This window comes from Capra hircus, chromosome 2 (assembly GCF_001704415.2).
Source record: "Capra hircus breed San Clemente chromosome 2, ASM170441v1, whole genome shotgun sequence".
Taxonomy (NCBI): domain Eukaryota; kingdom Metazoa; phylum Chordata; class Mammalia; order Artiodactyla; family Bovidae; genus Capra; species Capra hircus.
Window position 1 is genome coordinate 82,803,028 of NC_030809.1, and position 27,649 is coordinate 82,830,676.

Sequence of the window (27,649 nt, forward strand, 5' to 3'; positions counted from 1 at the left end):
GACTGTGCCTACAGAGGTGAAGGAGAGCCTCATGTAGGTTATTTTGGAGTTACGTCATGAAATGGAGCAAGATTATGGCAGATGGCAGGCAAGGAAAGTGGTTGAAGAGAGAAATAAATGTGTTCCAGATGAAAAGGGGTGCATGTACACTCAGATCCCCATGTAGAGAGTCGTGAAAGCATGCTGCATTTTGGAAACTGTCTAGACTTCAGCAATGCTGGCATATAGAAGAAAGACGGATGAATGGAATTGAGAAGGTGATTAGAGGATAATGAAAAGAATTACGGTCCTCATGCGAAGAGTTGACTCATTGGAAAATACTCTGATGCTGGGAGGGATTGGGGGCTGGAGGAGAAGGGGACGACAGAGGATGAGATGGCTGGATGGAATCACTGACTCAATGGACGTGAGTCTGAGTGAACTCTGGGAGTCGGTGATGGACAGGGAGGCCTGGCGTGCTGCGATTCATGGAGTCGCAGAGTCGGACACGACTGAGAGACTGAACTGAACTGAACTGAAGGTATTTGTACATTATTCTGTAAATAAAAAATTTTCTAGAAGAAATATTTTTGAGATTTATATCTTAGGAAAAAAAAATCAAAACGCAGAGAATGAATTGAAATGGTTTTTCCTGCGATCAGAAGAAACAGCATGGAGAGGAATTCAGATGGGAGAAAATAAGAACTCAAACGAGACTGTGACCTGGTTCTGGAATTTGTGGTTGTTGGTGTAAAGTAGAGAATTAAGAAAATAAGGAGAGTAAAGGAGGTAAAAAAATGATTAGGCAAGATGAGCAATAGAGAAAGGGGGGCAACTCTGAGAAGACAGTGATTTCACAGAGTTGTCTGTGCTACATCCTAATGATAGAAAATAGAGTTCTGGGGACAAGAAACCACCGGGAAGTTAGCATGTTTATAAGTGATGGATCAGATCATAGGCAAGAGCAAAACCCAAAGGATGCTTGTAAGCTATGAGAAATAATAAAGGTCTAGAGCCATAAACCAAGAATTACTAACATTTGAGAAATGGGTTTCCCTGGTGTTTCAGTTGGTAAAGAGTCCACCTGCAATACAGGAAACCAACGGCAATGTGAAGACCCAAGTTCAGTCCCTGGGTCGGGAAGGTCCCCTGGAGAAGAATATGGCAGCCCACTCCAGTGTTCTTGCCTGGGAAACCCTATGGGCAGAGGAGCCTGGCAGGCTACATTCAATGGGGTCCCAAGAGTCAGGCATGACTTAGAAACTAAACCACCACCACCACCAAGAAACGGGATGAGGAAGTGAAGTCAGTGAAATAAACAAGCAAACAAACAAACAAAAAAAAAAACAGAGAAGGCAACATATAAAAGGTGAAGAATTTGGAGAGAAAGTGTCTTAGCTTGAGAGACAAAGAGTTTTAAGGAGAAGGGCCAGCAGCATTTCATATTACAGAGTTCAGCTGGAATCTTTAGAGGTGAGAAAGCATCAGACTGTTTCTGTTGACCTTAATGGTTAAGATACTGTGAAGAGGATGGAACAAGAACAAACAGAGAATGTAACTGCAGGAAACTCTGAAGAATCCTGGTCATCATAGAAGGAAATGGGTGAGATTGAGAAACTGTGAAGTTGTGGCTTAGTGCTTGCTTTCTTCTGTGTTTTTATTTTTTTTTTTAAGCAAAAGTGACCTCAGTGTGATTATAGGCTAAAGGATATAATCTACTTGAGAGAAACTAAGGGATGTGATTGGATGGAAATAAAAACTACAGAGGAAAACCCTTGGGATGAAGACTGAGCGTCTCTCGCCCTGAGGAAAAGCAGGACGTGCCTCATGAGCTGTTCGTGCACTGCACGGCACTAGCAGCCCAGGTGCTTTTGGTGCTCATAGTGTCACTGTCTTGCTCAGACATGGGAGTGCATTAGACATGGGGACGAAAGTCATAGACCCGGCTCGAGAAGTCTGGAATCCAGAAGTGAAAGTGGGAAATGAGGAAACGAGAAAGAAATAGAATGTGTTAATTCTTATTTTTGGACCTAAAAAGATGTTAGGTGGGCCAGTAGGAGAAAAGGATAGGTATGGAAGGGAGGCAGTGTTCAAGGACTTGGGATTTGGAGTCAGATAAAAATGAATCCATATCTCAGCTGAGACCCTTATTAAGTGTATGAGCTAATGCAATAAAGTTAACCACTCTCTGCCTGAGTTTCTTCACATGTCAATTAAAGGCCATGGCATTAACTTCACAAGATTGTTGTAAGGAAATAAAGAAGTTGATATAAAACTTTCAAAGGGAAGACATATAGAATATATTCTGTTTGTTCATTTTGATTGCACAGACTAACTACGAAAGTGGGGAGAATGGTGAATGTTCTAGCACAAGAGCTCTATGACCTCTGTGAATTATGAGTAAGCCATTTGGTGGGATAACAAGCTTTAGGAGAGAGGTGCCATTCAAAAAATAAGAACTGACTAGGAACACATAAAAATTCTGCAAAGCATTCATAACATTAGTTTTGGCAATGATTTCCGGGGTATGTTAAATGTCCTTATCACAATGATAGTGATGAAAGTGTCAAAGAGTCAAAAGCCCAGCTTAAGTAGATGGCCATTATTTGCAATGTCAAGTCATTTCTATAAATTTGAGGAATATGAAGGGGATTGTAGAAGAAAACGTGAATGAGAGACTGGAGTGAATCATCAAATGATGGAGAGAGAGGGGCAGGTTGAATTGCCTGCTGAATCAGGACACAGATATGGACATGAAAGGAAGTGAAATCCAGGGCATGACACTGGGAGAACACACAAAGGTCTGCAGATTTCAGTAACCTCAAAACCAAGCATGACAGGGTGGGAGTAAGAATGACTCAGAAAGCAGGATTTGTTAAGCAAAAGGCAGAATGAAGATTATTAACCAGGGAGAAATGGTGAAGCAGTGAGCTCATGAAGAACATAAGACATGGTTCAAAGTCATATGAGTGAGCACTAGGAGGTGACTAAAAGTAATGGACAGAGCATGCAAAGCAAAAACTCACAAAACAAAGACTGCTTAACCAGTAAACCAAATATAAGCCCTAGCTAGTATAAAATTAGAAATTTTCAAATGCCCAAACCTTCCTTTCAAAGCACAAACCCAAATTGCACTTTGGTATTGGAGAAGGCGATGGCACCCCACTGCAGTGCTCTTGCCTGGAAAATCCCACGGACGGAGGAGCCTGGTGGGCTGCAGTCCATGGGGTCCACAAGGAGTCGGACACGACTTCACTTTCACTTTCACTTTTCACTTTCATGCACTGGAGAAGGAAATGGCAACCCACTCCAGTGTTCTTGCCTGGAGAATCCCAGGGATGGGGGAGCCCGGTGGGCTGCCATCTCTGGGGTCACACAGAGTTGAACACGACTGAAGCGACTTAGCAGCAGCAGCAGCGTTTTCATTTATGAATTTAGTAAATATTCAATGAACAACAGTTAGTTACCAGACATGGTTCCATATATTGGAAAAATAGTGGAGGAAAAGGCAAGCAAGTTCCCAGCTCAGGGAATTAAATTCTAGTGGGAGAAAAACAGACAGCATAAAACTATGTGTATTAATTCAACTAGGAACAGATCTATGGTGAAATTAAAATAAGTAGGTAGAGAGTAATCAGTAATATTGGAATGCCACTATTTTATATAAGACAGTCAGAGAAAAGACTTCTGTCAAGGTGACATTTAGCTAGGATCTGATGGAGAAGGAGTCGGCCATGTGAAGATTGGGAGGTATTCCAGGTAAACAGGTGGTGTAAAAGCCCAGTGGGAAGATCAAGTTTAACAGAGAAAGACAGAAACAAGATCAATATGTCTGTACTAGTCTAGTGAGAAAAGCCTCTCTTTTCCCTAAATGTTTCATGTTTTAACATGAATATGATCACACTGTATATTCAATTTTCAAGGACAACACGATAGTTAAAAACAGACTCTGAAGGGGCACTGCTAACATTCAAATACTGGCTCCTCCTTTCCTATGTGCGTTACCTTGGGAAAGCTTACCAAACCATTCTGACACATTTTCTTACCTGTAATATGATAATAATAATAGTACTTACTTCATACAGGTGCAATAAAAATTAATAGCCATAAAACACATAGAAAAAATGTTTGGCCTATAAAAATGCTTCTTATGTAAAATCTTTTCATTTTTTTTTTCCTTATTGCATTATGTGGGAAAGATAGTCTTTTTTCTTACATATGCTTATTGATGATTATTTCTATTGGTTCTGAGTGTCCCATAATTCAAGTAACTGTAGAAACAGGTTGCACTTAATTTCTCTATGTCATAAATCACAAAACATCATTATCATGCTTTAGATTTTCCACAGCAGTGATCACCTGGGTTGTGGAGTATGGGAAAATAGTAGAAGTATTTCACTATCTGAAGCATTCATTAGAGCCATGCTCATCTTGATTAGTTTCCCATGGAATTACCTCCAAATAATAAAAGAAAGATACGCTGTCAACTGATGCTTTGCCAACTGAATTTATCCTGAAGGAAAGTTGTGCTTGGCCTGTACAATGTTTCCAAAAAATTTTTATTGAGTTGCCAAAAATCAAGAAAATCTCAAATTTTACTATTAAAAACAACTTATTTCTGGCTTCTTCTGAAAAATATTTGCTGTAAACTGAAAGAACATAGTAGGTAAGAGGCAAAAATTGTGAATAGATTTCTTATAACGTTTTTTTACTATTTCTCCATAATTTTATGCTTTAACCTTAAAGTTCATACTATTAAAAATTATATAAAAATATTATAAGCTTTGTATACTAAAAACTTAAAGTATTCTATTGAAAATGGCTTGAGAAAATGGAACTTAGTCTCTAGGAAAACCTGGAGTTCCTGCTCAGAACGTATAAAAATAGTTGGAATCTTTGAAATGTGGCTTTAAATAACTTTCTTTAAAAACAGTAAAGAAATTTTCCAGACAGGTAAGTTTTTATTTTAATGTTCAGAGTTATGCAGATTTAAAGTTATGTACGTATGATGTACTTGAACTAAATGAAAATATGAAGAGACAAATATAGAGGACATTCCCATTAATTGATTATTATAAATTACTGAAGTAAAAACAGCATTTAAGTAACACCCACATTGTACTGTATAAAAGGAAGCACATGTCATAATCTATTTGATCTAAATTGAATTGACTAAATACAAATATATAAATATATATTACATTTATGTATATAGTCTTAAAAGCCAGAAAAGTGGATTTTAAAAGCCATACAATTGATCTTTTAAGTTTATTATCTTTTCCTTTTTCAGCTTTCTTGAGATATAATTGACAAATAATATTGTGTAAATTTAAGGTGTATTGTACAGTGGTTTGATATATATGTACATTATGAAATTATTGCCACACTAAAATTAGCTACTAAAAATATTTTTCACCTCACATAGTTAACTTTCTGTGTGTGTGTATGTGTGGTTATAAATATTAAGATCTACTCTCTTAGTAATTTATAGTCACCATGCTATATATTTGATCCCCAGAACTTATTCATCTTATAACTGAAAATTTGTACCCTTTAGCAGATTTATTCTCATTACCCCAGTGCATGGTAACCACCCTGTTTCTATGAGTTAGACTTTCAGACTCTGCATATATCTGAGATCAAGGAGAATTTGTCTTACCTTACCTGACTTACATATATATATATATACATATGCATATATTTATATATTATATATGGGCTTCCCTGGTGGCTCAGTGGTAATGAATCCACCTGCCAAACATGAGTTTGATCTCTGGGTGGGGAAGGTCCCCTGGAGAAGGAAATGGCAACCCACTCCAGTATTCTTGCCTGGGAAATCACATGGACAGAGGAGCCTGGTAGGCTATAGTCCACAGGATCACAAAAGAGTCAGATATGACTTAGCCACTAAACAACAAAGCAACAATATTATATATATACACACACATATATCTAAACATTTTCTTTATACATTTATCCATTGATAGATTGATGGACACATTGTTTCCATGTCTTGGCTATTGTAAATAATGCTGCAGTGAACATGAGTGTGGGAATATCTATTTAAAACTAGAAAGGAGAAAGAAGAAAGCCTTTATGCCATTAATATATAGCTATTAAATCAATAACTTATTTTTTCTGACATGCATCACCAGTGTTGTGTGCTTTTTCTTCTTATTGCATTTTTGTTTACAGAAAACTGGGAACAAACCAGAAAGTGTGGATTTGTATGGGGCACATATTGAGTGGGCCAAGGAAAAATCAAGCAGAAAGAATGTCTTTCAGGTAAGAAGGTTACATACATTCAAACTGTTCCTATTCTTTCTAAATCTTAGCTCTCTTGGGTAATCAAAACAAGACTACCTTGTTAAGATGTTTTCATGAGCTTGAACTAGTTGTGCGGAGGTTATTGTGAAAAACTGGCTTCTCTTCCTGTCAAATTTTGGTGGTTGTTTTTCCCTAGTGACTGGTTGCTATCTAAACACAAAATGTTTATTTTGTGGTAATTAATTATATACCCAAAAGTCATTGACTTTTACAGTGTATTTGATAGCTGTTTGGGATTCAAACCTAGAATGCTTGGCTTACATAGATTTAGTGTAGGATTTTCAGATATAAACAAACTAAGATTCACTAATTATGATAAACTATTTGCATTCACTGCCATTCCTGCCTTCCAGTCATAAATTATATTTACCAGTGTAACTTGGGGGATGGAGAGAGCTGAACAGTTATAGAAATTAGTGTTTTCATATTATATAATTAATTTTTTTGAAAAAATAACTGATTGATAATTTCAATCATGCTGCTTTGAAATGGAAAGAACCAGATGAAATCCTTCAAAGAAAGGAAATGGGAAAACAATATTTCATGTATGCTTCTACTAAAATTCCTTTGGCAATTAATAACTTCAGATTATAGAAGTTGATATTTTTTCTATATTTATATGACATGTAATTTATTTTTAGATATCCAAAGTAACCCAGAACTTTATAGGTTTGTTTTAGAATTTATATCATTTAGTAGGAACTGGATCATTATAATTATTGTATTAAATGTATTCTGAGACCATTTTAGCCCTTAAAGAAATATCAACTCTATTCTTAAATGCATCACTAAAATTAATGTGTAGGGTCTTCTAGAAGAATAGATAGGTGACATTTCTTATCTGATCTCTCATTGGGAACAAGAAGCTGATTTTCAGTTTGTTTTTGCGTTTTTCAGATGCTTAATCAGGTCTAGCCAAATAATTTGGACTCATAGTAATTAAAAAAACAAAAAAGCACTTTCAACATATTATGGAATAACTTATTTTTCCTGATAATAGTTGAATTCTGTTTAGATGTTCATTTTTATAGGGTAGAATTTTTGCTTTTGTTTTAACCCAAAGAAGAAGGAAAAAAGGAAGGAAAGAAGAAAAAAAAAAAAAAGGAATAAAGTATAGAAAACTAAATATATTTGCCAAGAAATCAAGGGACTAAAACCAAAAGTGATTAGAAGGTGAATTTACAGAATCAAGAAGCAAAATTAAATTGTGCTTTAAAGTGAGGAATTGTAGATCAGTGTCTCCTAATTTCTTGTTTTTTTTTTTTTTAATTCTGCTATAAATAAGAAAATTTGGTGTTATAATAGCCTCTATGACAACATGGATAATTAGTATGGCTAGTTCTGAACTGGATAAGGTGAATTAAGGGGTTTAGTTTTATTATGTGTTGTTAGTTTAGCATCCTAATTACCAATGTTGTAAAATAAAGATGTTAAAATTTAATATTGATATAATTCCTGGATAATTGAAACAAACCCTCAGAGTTGAATTAAGGAAGACTTTTTCAGTTTCTTCTGTTAACCTTATAGTTACATTAGATCACAAATGAGGATGATACTCAAATATGAATGATATGTACAGGCTGTGAATATAGAAGAAAAATATTCGAGTATAATTTTGCATAGCTATGAACATAATATGTATAGATTTATATTTAAAACACCTATATTGATACTATGCATCATCCTAACCTTTTCTGAGTGTCACTAGCTACCTCTGTTATAATATTTTACTCATTTTTCATATTTCTGAATGTAGATACTTCCAAAAATATTAAAACTATTCTCATTTTATTAGCTTTCCAGAGGTGAAAATCTTACCAGCTAGTTTTGTTTGTAAGGTACCCGAGTAGCTCATGGGACATCAGTTTCCTTACATCTAGGTTACCAGTTTTTATCTTGTACCCTTTAGTTTAGAAAAACAAGAAGTAATGATAAGGATGTTGTGAATAATAAAACTAAAGAAAGATTAAGATTTCATTTCCTGCTTCATTCTTTTTAGGATGAATCATGTGGTTTTCTTGTCATGCTGAAATCTTTTCATCACCTAAACACATAAGCTTAGGTAAAATTTACTAATTCCTATCCATAGTGGCAACACATGAAAGTAAGTCTTTTGAGAGGAACAATATAAATAGCTTTTATAGTTGTTAATGAAAAAACATCAGAAAGGATTTGCCAGAGAGCTAAACCTAGATGACTTGCATCAATATTTGATTAGGTACATTAGCTGGTATAACTCTCAAATGATCAGAATAAACATGATTATAGCTCAAAAACATGGTACTAAGGTATTGTTGGGTATGTGAGTGTGTGTGTACAAGGGTTTCATTACCTACAGAATAATGAAGCATTTCTTCCTGACTGAAAAAGACCATCACAGCTTTAGCTGATGTGCTACATCAGAAATAGCTTTAGAATTCCAAGTTTGAATAAGGCATGGTATTCAATCTCAGTCTATGAATTATAGATTACAGATATCTAATGACTATTGAGATTTTTGGTTCAAGAAAAATCAAAGAAGAGCAAAATTAGAAATAATTTAAAATTTGAAATCTGTCATGAAAAAGTTGATGGATTAGCAATTATATGCCACATAATTACGATGTCTCTAGAGAAGATGAACTTAAAATGAAGAAGAAAGCAAACAAAAAATCACATGCCTAAGATATGCTTGAAAGACTCAAAAGCAAACATTTGTGACACAAAGAATGGAAGGGTTTCATCCGTTTCCTTCGTATATGTCATTTGGACATTTGAGTTGTTCATGTCCTTCTTTGTATTAAAAGTCAGATTTTTTCATAGTCTTATTAAAAACTCTTGATATAGATTCATTCTTATTTGATTGGTTCATGACAGTATAACTGTGACAGCATTAATTAATTAGATTTTTTATTCAGCTACTCTTAGTAAATCAGAATGATGCTCACTGGCTGAGTTCAAGAACATTTGCCTGTTTTATAATAGAACAGTTTTTCCTAATTGACCTTAATAATAAATAACATATTTTTTAAGTTATTAACAACTTCTATTATAAAGCATACCTAGACAAATCACAATGTATTTTAAAAGTATAATTACATATAGATGTATGCATATATGATATATATGTCAATGTGTAAATCCACATCTAATAGCTTGACATTAGGAAATAGAGTGATTCTTCCCATACACTTGTCCTTCCCACACACTAACACTGAAAGACGTATTGCATCTATTAGGAAAAAAAAAGGGTCATACATATTCTGAACTAAAGTAGTAAATGTTCATTGCTGCTAACTTTGGTTCAAGTCTTCGTTTAGCATAATTGTCAAGGACTGTCGCAAGTCTGATGTAGCTTCACAAAGCATTTAGCAACTGAATGATTTGAAATGAACTGTGGTACAAGTTTTCTTAGTTAAGTTAAGAGCAACACTAGGTCTTCATCAGGGAAAGAATGAATAAAAAGATTTATGTTCAAATCGCATGTTTTAAACATTCCTGCTAAGTGCTGGTTTGCTCTTTGGTATTTAGCCTGAAATTTAAAGCACTGAGGATTAAAAGGATTACAACATAATCTTAAATAATCCTAAATGTCATTTACAGAGAGGGAGTTGTAATAACTAAATAAAACCATGGGAAAGGATGGTAGTGTTGTCAGGCAGCATCTGTAACATGAGCGGTGCTTCTTCACCTTCTCTTTCCTCACGGGTACATCAAGCATTTACAAAGCGTTTTCACAGGACATTCAGTTGAGAAAATGGTTGCAAAACAATTTATAACAATAAGTAATTTTTAAACTTCTGATATCTTCTTGTTTCAAAGTAAAAGGAAAATTTTCACTCAGATTTCCTTCCTTCTTTTGAACATAAAGCTCTCTGAGCTAAAGGTTTTTAAAAGTCTGGGGCAAAGGAGTTCACGATATGGCTCTCAAATAAATAGATAATACGCCTCTAAAACATTCCCAACCTCTAAGGAGCTGCCCCCTTGTTAAATATACGGTGGTCCCAAGCACTGTAATTAATCCCATGCCTTTTGATTCAGTACTAGAATAGTCTTTAATACTGTCATGTAAATTAATTTTGCCTCCCCAAAGAATATACAAAGGTAGAGACTGTATCCTATACTGCTCTTCTAAACCATAAGACTGGATATACCTTTTAACCAATGCTATGGTTACTATTAAGGCTAAAATTGAATTTTTAATAAAAACACAAAATTCAGTCATTTTTTTTTAAGAAAGTGTGTACACTATTATAGGCTCTGCACTCCAAGATCATTTCTGAGTGTCAAATCCAGTCACTTTATAACATGAGTAAAGAATAGGAAATATACTATCTATTTTCTTGGTCCTTTTCATTACAGCAGTAGGTGATTACTCATTTGAAATAATTAAACCTTTTCTTGGAGCTAGAAGTGACTAGGTCTCAGTTTTTCTGAGTTTCCTTTCGAATAAAACTAAAAATAAATGCACCCGTAAACATGCAACAGGCTCATCTACACATTACATGTTTTAAATAAGATATTTTTACTCTTAAAGAATTATGACCAATTAAAACTTTATCAATTGCCTGCTTTTAAGGCAGAAAAAATTAAATGACTCAAGATGAAAGTCTGTTTCCACCCCCGTTCTCACTACCAGTTTATTACCTCAACAAAAATCATGACCAAATTTCTTGGATCTGAGATTCTTTTTTTAATGTATAAAAATGTCTCAAGGGAGCAGGTTCTGTCCCTGGAAGTAAATCTCGGAATAGATTTATCATTAGTTGTATTTCTTTTGTGACTTTGGATGGAGTCTTCTGGCTATAATGTATATTCAACATATTCATGTAATATTGTCCATGGATATGCTTTACATTTAAACATAATTTGATTGCTCTTTCTGATCTGAATATGTCTTAGCTTAAAATCTTTAAGTACTACTTAAGTTTATTAATGCAAAGATAATTTAATAACATCTTGGAAAATGTCATTTTAAGCCAAAAGGAAAACTACTGGTATTTTGCTTTTATCCATTTCCTTCTGTTAAAACTGATGGTTTAAAATAAATCTGAGCTTTTACCAATTTTCTCTTTCATTTTTCAATGCTTGTAGTTAGACTAAATGCAAAAGGATGATTCTTCACATTCATATATGCATTAGATTTCGAGTAAAGCTGGTTTCACTTTAGAGAATTACTCACAGTATCTTAAAAGGCATGGCATTAAAAATAAACCAGAGTAAGAGCAGCCTTAATGTCTCATACAGTTGTTTTTTTTCTCCCTTTCTTGCTCGTCCCCAATCATTTTATCTACCTATTAGATATTCATCCATCATTCAGAAGGTGCAGGGGAGAGAACACAGGAGTCTAGGGACGTGTGTTCCAGTTTTGGCGATGCAGTTGTGACTTTAAGTAGAACCCAGGGTAGGATCCCTCCTCCAGCTTACAGCTTGTCACACCAAAGAAATGAGAGATAAACTTTAACTCACCTGCCTCCTGTCTGTGCTAAGGTTAAAATGAAGCAGTCCTGTATTTGAAAGCAACTTCAGAAGATTGATTTTAATATAAATAAGACTTGGTTGTATTCATCATCTAACCACATCATCTCATAGTACTTTGAGAACAGTTCCAGATGTGGATTTGGGAAGAATATGGGTAGGAGAGGTAGGTCTCTATGAAATACAATTCAGGGTCTCTGCTCCACATGTATTCCTTGTACTGCCTTGTGAACTTAACCAAGAGAAGGTGAAATGTACCGCTGAAAACCTCTTCATTCGTTATCTAAGAATATATGTTCTCAAACTGAAATTATTTTTAGTATCCTAGTCTATAAACAAATATAATAATTTATGTAATACTTAATCAATGCAAGTTATTTAATTAATGTCATATCCCAGTTAACACTTTAAGAAAAGCATTTTGCCTGAAAAGCCTCTACCAAGTTACTACGAGCATCTTGCGAGAGGGAGCTTAGAAACAAGTGCAACTATGCCCCCAAATAAGAGACAATAGTAAATCTTTCTTTCTCCTGATGAAATACCAGGACATATTTTTTTTTTCCCTGATTGAAGGGGAAGAGAGAATTATTTTTATGATTTTGGCTTCATTTTTACCAGTGGGATTGCACAGAAAAATTTTGATGAATGCAATGAGATAATTTTTCATAATTGGGGACTTGATTTAAGAATATTAGCATATAGGGGTGTATAAATTTCACTGCAAAGGAGTCTGGAGGCAGGAAATAAAGATTGCAAGACCTCAAGGTAAGACTCAAAGAGTAAGTTAACAACCTGACTGATGAAAAGAGAAATAGAAACAAGTCCATGGATGGCAAGTAAATCCGTCAAATGAAAAACACAACTATTTGTTCAGCCCATGTTACTTGGGAACCACTGTCTTTTTTTTTTTTTTCTGATTCATCTTTTCAGAAATAATAAATATGTCTGGGGAAAAAATAGGGATAATCTAAAGTATAGAGTTAAAATACTAATAGTGTGAGTGTGTCATCAAAGAAAATAATAGGAAGCGTATGTTGACTGGTTATGCCATGAGGCTTGGTAGTCCAAGATATGGACTCATTTGCATAGCTTCTTTGGTATACTGTCAGAGGGTACAATGCTATCACACTCTCTTCATTTGTTTTTAAACTATCATCAGAGTAGAATGCTACTGGTTGAGAGTAACGATCAACAATAGCCACACTAGTAACTTTTAGTCCCAAATTAACCAAGAGAACCAAGATTTCAAGGTTCCAAAATAAAATTAAATTAATCAAAATTTAAAGAAAAAAAATGTCAGTGTGGCTTCTTATACTTCTAATGTTTTAGCAAAAGGATAGGTGTGTGTTACCTAAAGGGCTGGCTCCATCTGCTCAAAGATAAGAGTTGACCATTTGGAATAAATTCTAGAGTTTAGTTTGACACCAAGCTAAATGCAACATGCTGTTCTTCATTTGTTGACATCATGATTTACATCCCCTCCTCTTATGAAACTGCCTCTGTTTCTTGATGTTTTGGTCCAACTGGTGTGTTGGTCACTGAGCCTTACATGGGCTAACAATGCAGTTTCCCATGATCACAGAACCGGAGTGTGGCTAGGTGAGTCACATGGAATCATACCTTCATGACACCCACCTGAGCAAAAGCCACCACTGCCAATGAGTGACTTCATGGTATCAAAGCAGAATCATCAAGCGTTACTGTTTTTCCACTTGTAATTTTCACCTTGTTAAGTACAAAAGATTACATTGATCCTAGCAAGACAACATGTTCAAACGAACTGATTCCCTTTTTTTATCTGTTTCAAAGTTTTCATTTTGTATTTCAAGGAGAGAAGCCATATTTATTTCATGATGAATATGGTGTGTTTTTTTTTTTAATAGTAAGCAGACTTCTTCCAGAAGGATTTAATCCCTAAAGTTGGTACATAATATAGATGGGGTCAGTAGATGATAGCATATTTTTTAGCTTGTCCATAAGGATGACACAGGGTGAAATAAAATTGAGTACTTTTGGATAGTGTAGGATCACTGGCAGATAAATAGTTGATGTCATTCAATTTTTAGAAACAAGATAATGAGGCTGGATCTGAAGGCAAGAGAATATATATTCACAGCATTTATATACCATAAGCCACTGAGCAGGAGAAAACTCTGGGCAGTGGTGAGCAGAACTCTCAAACCTCAGAGCAGTATTCAAAGCAGTCTAAGAAAATAACAAAGCAAGCGTCCATAAACAAAGGCTTGAAATATACACACGGACGAAAAATAACCTAGGTTAAAAATGAAAAGGAAATGCCAGTGTTCATACAGAACTAGAGAAGCCACTTGTAGAATCTATGCAGTCTCTTAATATATGAGGTAAATATGCTACTAAAAATTTAGTAGAAAACAAATATTCAAAAGCAAAGCTATGAACACTCCAGGACAGTTAAAGATTCTCGGTATTTAGAAGAGAGGAGGCTGCTCTTTTATCTTAACAAAACAGGATGTTGAGAGATGACCTAAGTGAAGGGATGAAATCAAATGCCTGATGCCTGGGAGGAATCAGGAAGGAAGCTGTTTAAACTGTTTTCAGATAACAGATCAGTACGCTACGTGGTGATTTGACCAAGGAAGGGGCATTCACTTTTAAGGAAGGTTTAGATGAATTTCTTTTTTAGTAGAAAGCTTGGCCTTCATCCTTGGCCTTCATCCCACCAGTTTGCCTAACATTTTATTTCCAGCACTAGGAGAAATTCTAAGTCTGACTTCCTTGGTGAACATGTGCAAACCAAAAAAATTTACAGTGGGAAAATTAACAAACGGTGCAAACAGCTCAAAAAGGGAAAGAAACACTGACATTGAGGATTCTTTTCCCAAGTAATATAGACCTTGATAATTTGGGGGGATTTTTAAAAACTTGAATTTGAACAATGCTTCGTTTTTCTCACACCCATGACCATGTAGAATACAAGTTTCTGGTATTTGAGATCTGTGATAGATTTTAAATCAAATCATGCAAAGGGTGGTTTCAAGTACGCTCTTCTGATGTGTAGGTTGTACTGATGAGGGTGGCAGGAAATTATGTGAAACCCTTCTCTTTTGACAGCTACACTAGAACATTTACAACCACAGATGTTATTTGTCCATCAGAAAAGAAAATATTTGTTTCAAGCCACAGGCATTTCTACCACAACATCAAATGAAATTCGACAGCAATTTAATGTTTAATGTGTAAGAAAATAAATATTTTGGGGGGCTGTAATTCTGAAAGAAAATAGATCCCACAAAATATAACTAGTGACATGAAAAAAAATGGCTGGCCTCATTATGAACAAATCTTTTACTAAAGTAAGGATTGTTCTATTATTAACATAGAAAATCTTAGATGGAGTGCACGTAATGCTGCATTATTCATAAAAGCATTGCTGCCATCTGGTGGCGAGTTGGCGTTTCAACACTAACTTCGTTGATTTGATTTGGCTGGGTGCTCTGGCGAGGCGTTCAGTGGAGGGCTCGCTTTATGGAATCATTAAAATAAAAACCTGAAATACCATGGCCCACACGCCATTCATCTGATGGCAGTCCTTTCTCTGTCTTGTCATGGAATGGAGGGTTCAGGGGAGTCAATGACATACTTGTGTGATTTTTATCCTGAACACGAAAGTGTATTTTCCATGACTTATGTAAGGAAGTTACTCTTGGCTGTTATTGACTGATGAATTTTATCAACACTCATTTCTGTTAGAAAATAAATATGTAGTCAAATATTAGGAAGATTTATTGAATCTAAATATATACTGTATTGCTTAAATAAGAATGTATGTGAGATACTGTAATCCCTCTTTTGGATCCAAACATGAATTTTTTTTAAGTTACCACTCACTGAGTTTGATTTTGGAAATAACATAATTTACAGCGTCAAAAGAGAGAAATGTGTAGGGCTTCATAAAATTCAACATTTCTTCCCAGTCATTCGATTGTTATATTGAATAAACCTGATTAATTGTTAATGACTCAGAGACTTATGAAGTCATCTTTCTTCATGAATTTATAAATTAAATGACAAATACTCAGCTCATGCTACACTTTGTAAAAAAAAATAATATAGTTATAATGTAATTTAAGAAATTTTGATGGTTCTTGAGCAACAGTGCATTAACACATTCTTAATCAGAAGCAATGAGATTATCTTTGCAACTTCAGGGTATGTTCTGAGTTTCTAATAACTGTAGAATGCCTCATTGTATGCAATGAGACTCCTGATCAATAAAGCGGATATTTATATAGATCACAAGTCTTTGAAGAGTATAGGAAATAATGAGTTAAAATTACCCAAGGAGGAAAGTTGAAATTCAATCCTGAATTCTCAGGGATGATATTTAATAGTTAATACTCAATTTTTACCAGATATTTGCCTACATCTTTAAACAACCTTATAATTTAGTAAAAGTCAGGTAACAAAATGCCATTGCACTAACTTGGGAGAATCATAATATCAAATGCATATTATCCTTTCCAAAAAAATTAAAACGTGTAAATGCCTATTTTTAAAGTAAGACTGTGGAATTTATTTTTAAATTCTTGGTTAAGATTTTCACTCACTCTGTGAATGCATACTTGATATTACCCTTGATAATACCTACTTTTGCCACTTAAAATGTTTTCTTCCTCAAAATATTTAATTTCACTCATGGAAGAACATTGCTTATTTTCCCTGAGAAGATTGATTACTAAACTTCCTACCCCTCCTCTGTCTCTATTTAGGAATAGGTTGTGAAAAACAACAATAAAGCTTTACAAAGAAAGTAAAAATGATAATGATTATGCCCTAGTCTCTTCCATCCACAAGTATAAAATTGTAAGTAAATTATTTTCCTAATTATCTTAGATACAACCTATATTGGTTTCTAATGGTTCCATAATAGAGAAATAGTAGTTATGGTCAGGATGCTCCAGGTTGTAGTCATAAGTTGCTAATGTTTGTTTCAAAAACATTTGCCTTTGGCAGCTTTTATAGCTCCTTAACATTAAATTCCCATCCAACCAGGAGAATCACTCAATACTGTAATGAGTGATGTCACCTTAAATCCTTTAGTATATAATTGCTAGATGTTACATTTTATAGCAGGGCATTTGATGGTGTATTTGTTTATGCTAAATTTTATGACAGTGACAGCTGTATCTCAGTGAGAGGAATGGCCCATTCCTTTCATAGGAAACTAAGCTGGAATTCTCTTTAAGCCAATAGTTTTGCCATATATGCTCTCTGGTTAAGGCTGGGCTCCCCATCAAAGCAAAATCAGAGATTAGGAACTGAGTTGCAACTAGTTTGTTTAGGAGATAATCCCAGAAAGCCGGAATTCAAAACTAGCAAGAGTGAAACAGAGTAGGATGAAAAGGCACTACAAGGGACATTACTGAGTTGGTCAAAGTGGCTAGAATATATGTCAGAATTTTCATCCAAGGATTAACAGGATGGTGCGTCTGTTCATCAGCTTTTCATCCCTGTGGATTAGGACGGAATAGTATCTTTAAATTGTTTTGACTTTCAGACTGAAGGTGTATATCTGTGTACCAAGAAGACTCTTTTTAGGGTCCTACTCCATCTCCTAGAGAATATCTGTGGCAGAAAGGGAAAGATACATGGTATGTGCTTGAGGTAAGTCAGGACAAAGGGACTTGAAGCCCTCACAGAACTCTTTACAGCAGCTGCAGCTGGTGTCACAGGTAAAGCCAAGAGGATGTGAGGCAGGACGCAAGAAGCATGTGATGCCATTCCCCTCTTAACATACTCAAAGTGACTTGGACCTCAAGTTAACCAAGGTGGTGGCTGGCCTCAGTCTGTAAACAAGAGCTAATGAACAGTTGCTGTAGAATAAGTTACATTCCTCTACCACTACTGTGTCTGAGGCCATATTTGATGTTCATCATCTACCTCTCCTGCCACGCATCTAGATGTTCCTCACCTTGAGACCTGACAGATTTGAGCTCTTAATTTTTTGACATTTCCAAGCTTTGTTTGCTGCAGTGGACAGTTCACTGCTCTCACCAGGCACAGAAGCACCAGTATACATCTCAATGAATTCCCTGAGTTCCTGAATCATTTCTCCGACTCCCATTGTACAGAAGCAACTTCACCTTCTCATCATAATAGGGCCAGTTATCCTGATGAGTATAGCAGCTGCTTTGTGTGCCTGTTGGTCTCCTGTTTGAGTAGCCCTACTTAAACAGCGGTGATTATAGCTTTAGGTTCAGTGATTCCATTACTATTCCTTGCCAAAAACAAACTCATCCCCCATCCCAAGAACAATAATTTTTCATCTAGCCGAGCCAAGTTGCAAAAGTCAAAAGCATCAGTGCTGCAAATGGGTTTCTACAGGAGCTGCTCCTGCTTCTATCTCTTGATCCTTAGACTCATACATTCTAACTATTATGGACACTATATCATGTATCAGATGTTGATTCAGTGTGTATGTACTGCATCTTAGAATACAGCACCCTAACCAAGCAGGGTCTTATCCCCAAGCTCCCACCTTAACTAAGATTTGTTATTTTATTAGGTTGATTGCTTCCGAATAGCATGTTGTTTAGTAAGAACAGTGGATCTTAAGGATCCACTTTCAAAGGAAGGGCTCTCATCTAGTCAGTTTGCTATCAGGTGCCTGGGTAGTCTCTTTGAAGCGTTCAGTTGTGCTTTTGCTGCTAGAAGCCTGATCCGATCCTCAGTGATAGGCATCATGTCAGCTTTGGTGAGAGGGAGCCATAGGTTGGGGTCTGTGCAGGGTCTCAATCTTTGCTACCATGGGCACTCCATTCATGGGTGTATTATACAAGCTCTAAGTGGCTACAGACAGAGGTTGTGTGAAGGTGTTAGTTGCTCAGTCACGTCCGACTCTGAGACCCCATGGACCGTAGCCCTTCAGGATCCTCTGTCCCTGAGATTATCCAGGCAAGAATACTGGAGTGGGTTGCCATTCCCTTCTTCAAGGGATCTTCCCAACCCAGGGAACAAAACCAGATTCCCCGCATTGCAGGCAGATTCTTTATCCTCTGAACCACCAGGGGAATCCAAAGATGGAGTTAGAGGACTTCAACTGATTAAGTCATCTGGTACACTTACTCTGTGGTAGACGTTAAGACATTAAGTTGAAACCAGTGATCTTCACGGCCTGTGCCCACTCCCATAAGTCCACTGACTTCTTTATCTTCAATCTTCCAGACTGTTTCCTGTCAGGCCTCTGGCTGGCAAGCAAAACCATTCTTTACTTTCTATAAATCAGTCTATGTGCTTACCTCAGGCTACCCTGCTCTCTACAGAGTTAACCAAACAAGTTGACTTGTTATATTTCTCCCCATCGGAAGCTTTCTCCTCACCACTGGCCTGCAGGGCCACCCAAGGGCAGGGCTGCGGTGCAGCTGCAGTCTGTATTTTTGATGTCCAACAATGTACTGAAGTGCCCTATTCAGGAATCAGGCTTGAGTGTTTTCATCCTTCATCAGCTGGCATTTAAGAACCTCCATGAGGCCGTAGGTGCAAGCTCAAGGGGGAAGCACTAGCCAGCAGTGACAGATATCACGGGGTTCTGAGCCATGTATTTTTAATCTAATTTACTTAGGCCCTATGGACCTGATTGGATCAGATTCTAAATGTAGCGTTTCCTTTCATGGATTGTTGCCTGAGTTATTAATCAATGGACTTTACAATACTCAGCTCATCTTTGGAAGCTAAAGTCAAATCGCCACTTGATGCCCTGTGATCAGGTGCTTAGTCTTTTTTCTGACCCAGTAATAGGCCAGGAATTACTTTTAGTTGGTGAGAATATCTTTACTGAAGATGACTAAGCCTTCTTCCACAACCCTTGGGTTGTTGTTATGAGGCTTTTATTATAATCTGCCACAAACTCCACAGAAGCATGATGCCGGAATTTTTTATTGAATTTTCTGAGTCATATGATTCTAGAGTCAAAGAACTTGTACCATAGCCTGAGCTTGCTGCAGGCATTGCTGAATTATGGATAGCCAAGTGGGTGTGTGCCTGGCATCCCAAAATACTCTTGCTGCCCAATGTACTGACTCTCCTGAGGACTTGTGGTCATATCACTGTTCAAGGATATCTAAGAGCAGCCTAGATTCCTGATTGTAAACAAATCAATGATTATCATTTCAAGCCACTAAACTTTGGGTTAGTTTGTTACAAAGTAGTAGCTAATTGATACAAGTAATATGTCTACAAATAAAATTCAATGATCCGATTTCTATGAGGAAAAAATAATATATTTGAAAGTAAAATCCAACCAGTATAAAAGGCCTTTGGATAGGTTGTAGAACCCCAGTTCATGGTGTCAGCTTCTAATTAACAAGTACTAGTTCCTTACACTTGAGAAGGCAATGGCAACCCACTCCAGTACTCTTGCCTGGAGAATCCCACGGATGGAGGAGCCTGGTAGGCTGCAGTCCATGGGGTTGCAGAGTCGCACATGACTGAGCGACTTCACTCTCACTTTTCACTTTTATGCATTGGAGAAGGAAATGGCAACCCACTCCAATGTTCTTGCCTGGAGAATCCCAGGGATGACGGAGCCTGGTGGGCTGCCATCTATGGGGTCGCACAGAGTCGGACACAACTGAAGCGACTTAGCAGCAGCAGCAGCAGTTCCTTACACTCCAGTGTTCTTACCTGGAGAATCCCAGGGATGGGGGAGCCTGGTGGGCTGCCGTCTATGGGGTCGCACAGAGTTGGACACCACTGAAGTGACGTAGAAGCAGCAGCAGCAGCAGTTCCTTACAGCGTTGTAGAGAAAATGCAGGTAGTGCATTTCATCTGGTCGTGTGTCTTTTCTATTACTCACTTTGTTTATTGAAATAGCTGCCTAACAAAGTTAACTTCCAGGAAAGATGCCAGGTTACACGGAACCATACCAGAGCCTTAGAATCACTTTGGGCTTTCACCCAATGTTTTTGCAACATTAGGTGGAGACAACACAGTTTGGCTTGAAAAATTACAAGGGAAAAAAATTATAGCATATGCTCATGGGACAGTATGTTCAGAGTCTTCAAGAGAGTATCTTTCTTGGCCTCTTAAAAATCAGAGAATATTGTATATCTATGCCATTAAAAAAAAAAAAATAGTCTGGACCAACAAGACCCAGAGTTGTAACAGGTCATTGATAGGCCAGCAACTATAGAGGTTCTAACCCAGAAGTTGAGCTGTAAAACACACAGCAGATAGAACTACAGTTGGACAATCTAAATATAGCTGAAAAGTTTTGGCACTTCAAGAATTTCGGAGAGAAAGAAAAGAAATTTGATTGCTGTGCCTCTGATAGGAAAGCTTGCAGATGACGTAGGGAAATTATGTTTGTCATATTTATATTGCAAATGGTATTTTTAAGTTTGTTCTTAAAAGTTGAAAATGACCTTCCATGTTAAAAGACCATTAGTTAGAATAAAGCATGAAGTCCATATGGCTTTGCATTTTGCAATGAAATATTCTAGCTACTCCTTTAATTTTGAAAAATGTACACATAAAAAATGTTATTATTTTTCCTGAGAATTTTTACAAGATATTCTGGCTCAGAAAGTATTTATTTGTGTAAGGTAAACATGTGATTCCCAGACCTGCCTTTATCAATATTAAGTTTTTGGTTTTGCTTTTTCTTTCCAAAATATGTAAATAGGAAGATTTAATTCATTTATGTCTTTTTTCCCTACCTAATTAAACCCAAAGATAAGCATGGTGTATTCAATGTTAAAGCTACATGATACCAAGAGTTCTCTGTCTTGGATTAAAATTTTATTTGAATTCCTTAATTCAATTAAATTTTAGATTTTCAATAGTTTATTATTTCTAAGTCTGTGTTAAGTTAACTTCAGGGACAAACACTGATGAAAAACAGGGAATAAAGTTATTCAGTTACATCAAAGTCTAGGTTTTAAACAATTTTTTGGTAGTTATTTTAGAAATTGTGTGTTCAGTTACTAACTTTTCATAGTACTGAGCTGAGCTCCAGAATCTTGGAAAAAGTCAGTTTACAAAAATGTCTAATTCATGGTTAAGAAATTGAATAATGGTCAACTATTTCCCATTTATTCCTATCATATCCTTTGTTTCACAGTTTGTTTTAAATAATTTTACCATCCAATAAAAAAAATCTCATTTTGATAATAGGTATTACTTTATCTTCTAAAGTCAAGCAAAATTATTTTTTCCAGTGTAACACAAATCAAGTCAAGGTGAAAATTTCAGTAATTGGAGAAAGTATCTGAGCTATTTCTTAAACGTAAGCTCCAAGAAAGTGAACTAATATTTAGGCTATATAGAGTGCTTACTTGCTAATGGTGAGTAAGTAGCAATTCTACTAATTTTGCTGAAACTCCAGACAGGGTGAACTAATTGAGGTTCAGTAATTGACACTGTAAGTAGCTAAATTGCTTATGCCATGATTTGAGAATGATATTCATATTTATTGTTTTCACTTGGCATATGAATCTGCTAAATTTACTTATTAAGGGTAAATGTTTCTGAATTTTCTACTTTTGATGTTTCTAGGAACAGAGAAATGTCACAGGGATCACTTCTTAAATTAGCATTTGTGTAGCATTTCCATTGCACCAACAAAATCCTTATACTTAACTTTTTTCCCATAAACTTTGCTTAATATTTGCTCATTTCCAAATAAATAGAATATATATCATAATTAATGAAGAAAATGTTAACAGAATAACTCAAAGGACAAAATGTCATCAGGGATTTGATTTACCATACTTCCATTTATGGCCCCTTTCTCAACCAAGATTGGCTTTTGGAACACATGTCTGTTGCTCAGCTCTATACTGTCTTAATTCTGGGCACCAGGTTGAAGAAATAGCCTCTATCTGGAACAGATATGCCAGGCACGGCATGCTGGCTTTTAAGCTCCTTCTCAGAAGTAGCATACGTCAGGTTTGTCTTCATTTCATGGGACTGAAGAAGTCATAGAGCCAGGAGAACACACATGTATAATCCTCCCGTGTGCAGGAGCACTGCAGGAGATGCGCTGGTGTAAGTGGGAGCTAAAAATAGAGCCTACCACAATCCCTTCCCAACTAAATATTCAAATCCCTTGGCCTAACCTGCTCAATCTAAAGGGTTGCTGTTTAAATGGAGGTAAATTTCATCAAGCTATTCTAGACATAAAAAGCATTTAACATAATTGATTGCATACTTGTAATTGATGGTGACATAGTGACTTATTTAAAAGAATCATTGTCTCTTTGATAGAGGCCGTTGAGTATGAAACTAGAGTTCAAGTTTTTCGACAACATATGACAACCTGCGTATCAATTCGTATCCATTTTAAAATTAGTTCAAAACTGTTGAGAATATAGAAAATGTGTATCAATTTCATTTAATTTCAAGTCAGATGTGTGAATTATAGAAGCTGAAGGTCACAGAATTCAGAGTGTAATAATTAGTTTATGAGGGTGACAAAAATGAGGTAAGAATTGGAAAGTGCGTTTAATAATTCAACCATGTTAATGGATTTATTCTTTTTTTCAATGGTAAATGAGTATATGCCTAACATCATTAAATAAGTTTGTCTTCTCATCATAGATATTTATAGACCATCTTTAAATATACTGAGTGCATACATAATGTGCTTGATTTTATTGGTCTCTCAGGAAGTGCTTTACTAAAAAACTATACTATAGAGCATTTTTGCTGTTGAAATAACAATTATATTCTGGAATACAAATATTTGACATGAGAAAATATGATTATTTTCTATCAAGTTTTATGAATTATATCCTTTTGAAGTATATTCTAGGGATATAATATTAGATGGGATGGAAGACAAAATGAGGGTCCTTAATGTAAATTGTTCAATAGCAAAGCAACACATTTTGCTTGAGAAAAAAACCATCTGTATTTTCAGAATGAGGCATAAGCCTCATTTTTAATACTCTAGATTTGTTACAAGAAGTAAAAACTACTTTAATTTTAGCAAAAGTACCAACTAATGTCAGTGAAAAATGAATGCAATTCAGCTTTATGTATGTAGCTATCATGGCAAAGTAATTTTACAGAGTATAGCTATTAGTGGTTTTTTTTTTCTTTTTTCTTGGAAGGCATTGGTTTTAAGTCCTGCTTTTCAAATGTAGAGAGTATTGGTATAAAACGAAAAAAAAGGCCCTCAAACAAAAGTCCCAGTAAACCAAATTGCAATTAGCTGCCACTCCTGGGAAATATTCTAGTATATGTGCTGGCACTTGAAAAATTTACACCTTCTGAGAAAAGGCAGGAAAATTCTGTCAAACAATTAAGCTGATTGAAATTCCCAAGAATGTGAAAAAACAAAATGACTCTTATGTTAAAAAAGAATGGCGAATCGTTGTGTATACTGCCTGAACTGGAATAGAAGAAAATAAGATATTTGTACCTTGTATGCATCAGTATTTTTTTTTCTTTAACACAATTGTAATGTAAGTGAGTTAAAACTTTTTAGTACTGATTTATCTTTTTAAAACTACGTATTCTAGACTTGAAAATGTAATTAATTAAATAACCTCTAAAACAGCAATAGAATGGAACATTTGCTATTAATATTTTTGGATAAATGAGGTGATTGTTAAATCTTTGTATAATACACATTTGGCAACCAGTTAGTAAAGATAAAATATGGGTATGTTACCATCAAATACTATAGACGATACTGAGAAGAGAATAAATAATTCAGACTAAGAGTAAAATAGAAATTGGCTCTTAAAAGATTAAACTAGAATCAACTCTGATAATATGAATTGAAAGAAAATCATCCAGAAATATAAAATGTATGAAAAAATACCTTTCCTAAGTAAATATATTTCAAAGACTTGTAAAACAAATAGAATATGTTAGGTTCTCAAGGAAATAAAATAAGGGTATATGTTTGGTAGACCTTTAAGAAAGAAAAAATACTATGGCTTACCTGTTTCCTATGCCAAATATTCCTGTGACTTTTAAAAAGTCAAACTATTTTTAAATACTTATCATTTTTACTAGTTTTTTATTCACACTGAAAAAAATCAAGAGGAAAATTACTCAAAACAAAATTATTGTCGTTGACTGATACAGTAACCATGTGTTCAGAGTGTGTGCTTGCAGTCCTGTAGGACTGCCTGTTACTTTGATGTGTGTGCAAATCCCATTATGTTCAAGGATCAATACTTAAAAAGAAAACTTTTTATTTTGTATTAGGGTATAGCTGATTAACAAACAATGATGTGATAGTTTCCAGTGAATAGCAAAGGGACTCAGCTGTGTATATACATACATGTATCCATTCTCCCTCTGAACTCCCCTCCCATCCAGGCTGCCATATAACATTGACCAGAGTTCCATGTTAAAAAAAAAACAAACAAAAAAACTGTTCACAATTAGGTGTGAATGTTATGTTAATAATTTACAAGTACATCTCTAGTAAAATATTAATTGATCTTCTTACATATTCTTCACCAACTACAAAATTTTATTTGACTTTCATTTTGCTCAAGATGTTTTCCTCTTAAATTGCTCGAGATGTTTTCACCTACTCAGAAGTTTTCACCTTAAATAGACATTTCTGGTTTGCTTTGGATATAATTTCTGTACATTTATGCTTTAAAATAAAATCCTTTCCCATACTGAGATCAGCAGCTTCTCATTTGTATTGCCCATTTCTGAAAGGATTTCAGTATTTTCTTTTTTAACATTTAGCTATCTGAGCCACTGGTGATATTTAATTTGTTCATAATTTACTTTGGTGTATAGTGTAATGTGACCCAAGTAGTCAGGCATTCAGTACCATTTTGTGAATAATGTATCATTCTCTATGGTCTTATGCAGCTCACATTTTTATTATATATTATCTTCTCTTTTTAAATAAGTATATTTCAGATATCAATTTCTTTGACATTGCACCCGATATTACTGTCTTCACTATAGTAACCATATAATTTATTCTAATTACTGGAAGATCAAATCTTCTGGTCAGCTTTTCTTTTTTCAAAACTGTCTTGATATTGTTGTATTATCTACAGGCTGTTAGTATAATATGAAAACAATCTCATCTTTCTTCTTTGTACATAACCTGGGTTAGATGCCTATTTATATCTTTATTCTAGAAATTTTAAAAAAATCTTATTTTTTCTGTTATCTTACTAATCATATTCAATATTTTAATGTATATTCAAAAAATTTGAATTTGCAGAGATTATTTTTTCACAATTGTCTGTCACTGATGATCATGTTAAGCTGTTTTTTCATCTTCTGTACATCTACCTTTCTGTAGAATGGCACCTCTCTATTTTTCATATGTATCATGTTTATGTCAAAATTTCTCCCCCTTGGTCTCTTTCCTCTGTTTTAGAAATGGCAGAATTTTTCTTCCACTGTTAATTTTTTCTTTTAATTTTTGTAGTATAAACTCAGCTATTTTCTGCCTCTAATAAATATTTTAATTCTGATATAATTCTGATATAATTCACAGAGTTCCCCTGCCTGTTTTCTTACATTTTCCACATATATACACATCTCACTCTATGTATGCCTGAATCAAATCTTCTTTTTCTGGTCATAGAAATTCTAAGTTTTCTTTTATTGCAACACAGGTATGTTCCTACAGGTTCTGGCTTCTATAATTAAGCTCCTCTCACTCCACAGATATTTTTTCTCTGTATTTTTTAAGAATTTCGCTCTTCTAGTTTATAGATTCTTTTCCAGAAGCCAGGTGTTCATATATTTTTCTTACAGTATTTTATACCTTCAATTCTACTTGAGTGCTGACAAATTCTCAACTTAAAGTTGAGGAAACTTACATTTGTCAAATATTATTTTCTATCATATATACTGCTAGTAAGGAGTTGGATAAATTCATGAGAATTTAAAAACAGTCTTTAGTTCTTTTTACTTGAATGTGGGCATGCATCTGTAATTCTCTGAAAGAATGAACCACTTCTTGGGTTCCTTTAATCAATAACTATTGTTGATTTTGCTCACAAAGTACAATTTATCCTCTACCTGTGCTGGACCCATTGCCTCCTAGATACTGATGGAGTCACAGGGAGATAGTGGGGTGGAACAGGATGTGAATGGTCCCAGTAACCTAAGCAAATAGTTCTCTTCCAGCAGACCCAAGGTTGTGGTCACAACACTGCATGGGCAGTGCAGGCCAAATCATATTAGGAAAAAAGAGGTAGCAGCAATTTTCTTAACAGCCCTCCTCTTTTTCATTCTGTATTATTCAGCTCAAAAGGCATAACAATGCATTCACTGCCAGTCTCAATTCAGATGATCTGTAAAGTATCTAAGAAATATTATTAGCAATCTGTGAGATCACCACTTTATATTCTCAATTCCCAGTACTGCTAGAACTTGATCTCGTTCGTATTTTCATGAATGTTTCAGTAGAAAAGTAATAATCATATATGTATTTAACCACTTGGTCAGTCCAGATTCTTCCTTTTAATAGATACTGAACTTTTAAAATTTAAATTCAGTCATGTTAAATGGAATTTTTTCTTTGTGTTTTGCATTGTGGTTTTGGCATCTTGTTTTTGGCAATGTGTTGTTGATGTTGATTGTTTTTATTTCATGTGTTCAATACTTTCTCAGCGTTTTTAGCTGTGTATCATTTCATTGTTTTTGTGTGTCTTTTCAACTGGATATTGTAAAGATTCAGTTAAAGAAACAACTTACACTGATTTGTCTATATAATCACTTTATTCTATTCGTCAACCTGTGTTTTTTCCTTAAATTTCCACTTAAAATATTGCTACACTGATATCTTTGTCTTCAAGTTACTGATATCCAGAAATGAAGGTAACTAGGTTTGGATACCTTTTTCAGTAAAACAAACGGTAAAGTAGGTAAAAATAAGACAACATATCCTAACAGAATCTGATAC

General features: G+C 35.2%; 1 protein-coding gene across 1 annotated transcript in view; it reads left to right on the plus strand.

Moving 5' to 3' along the window:
* The window catches only part of ARHGAP15 (Rho GTPase activating protein 15), a 711,497-nt gene that overhangs the window by 148,582 nt on the left and 535,266 nt on the right, over positions 1 to 27,649 (plus strand). Inside the window, exon 6 of the mRNA XM_005676179.3 lies at positions 6,175 to 6,264. Coding sequence (XP_005676236.2) covers positions 6,175 to 6,264 — 90 coding nt within the window. The remainder of the gene's footprint in view (positions 1 to 6,174; positions 6,265 to 27,649) is intronic.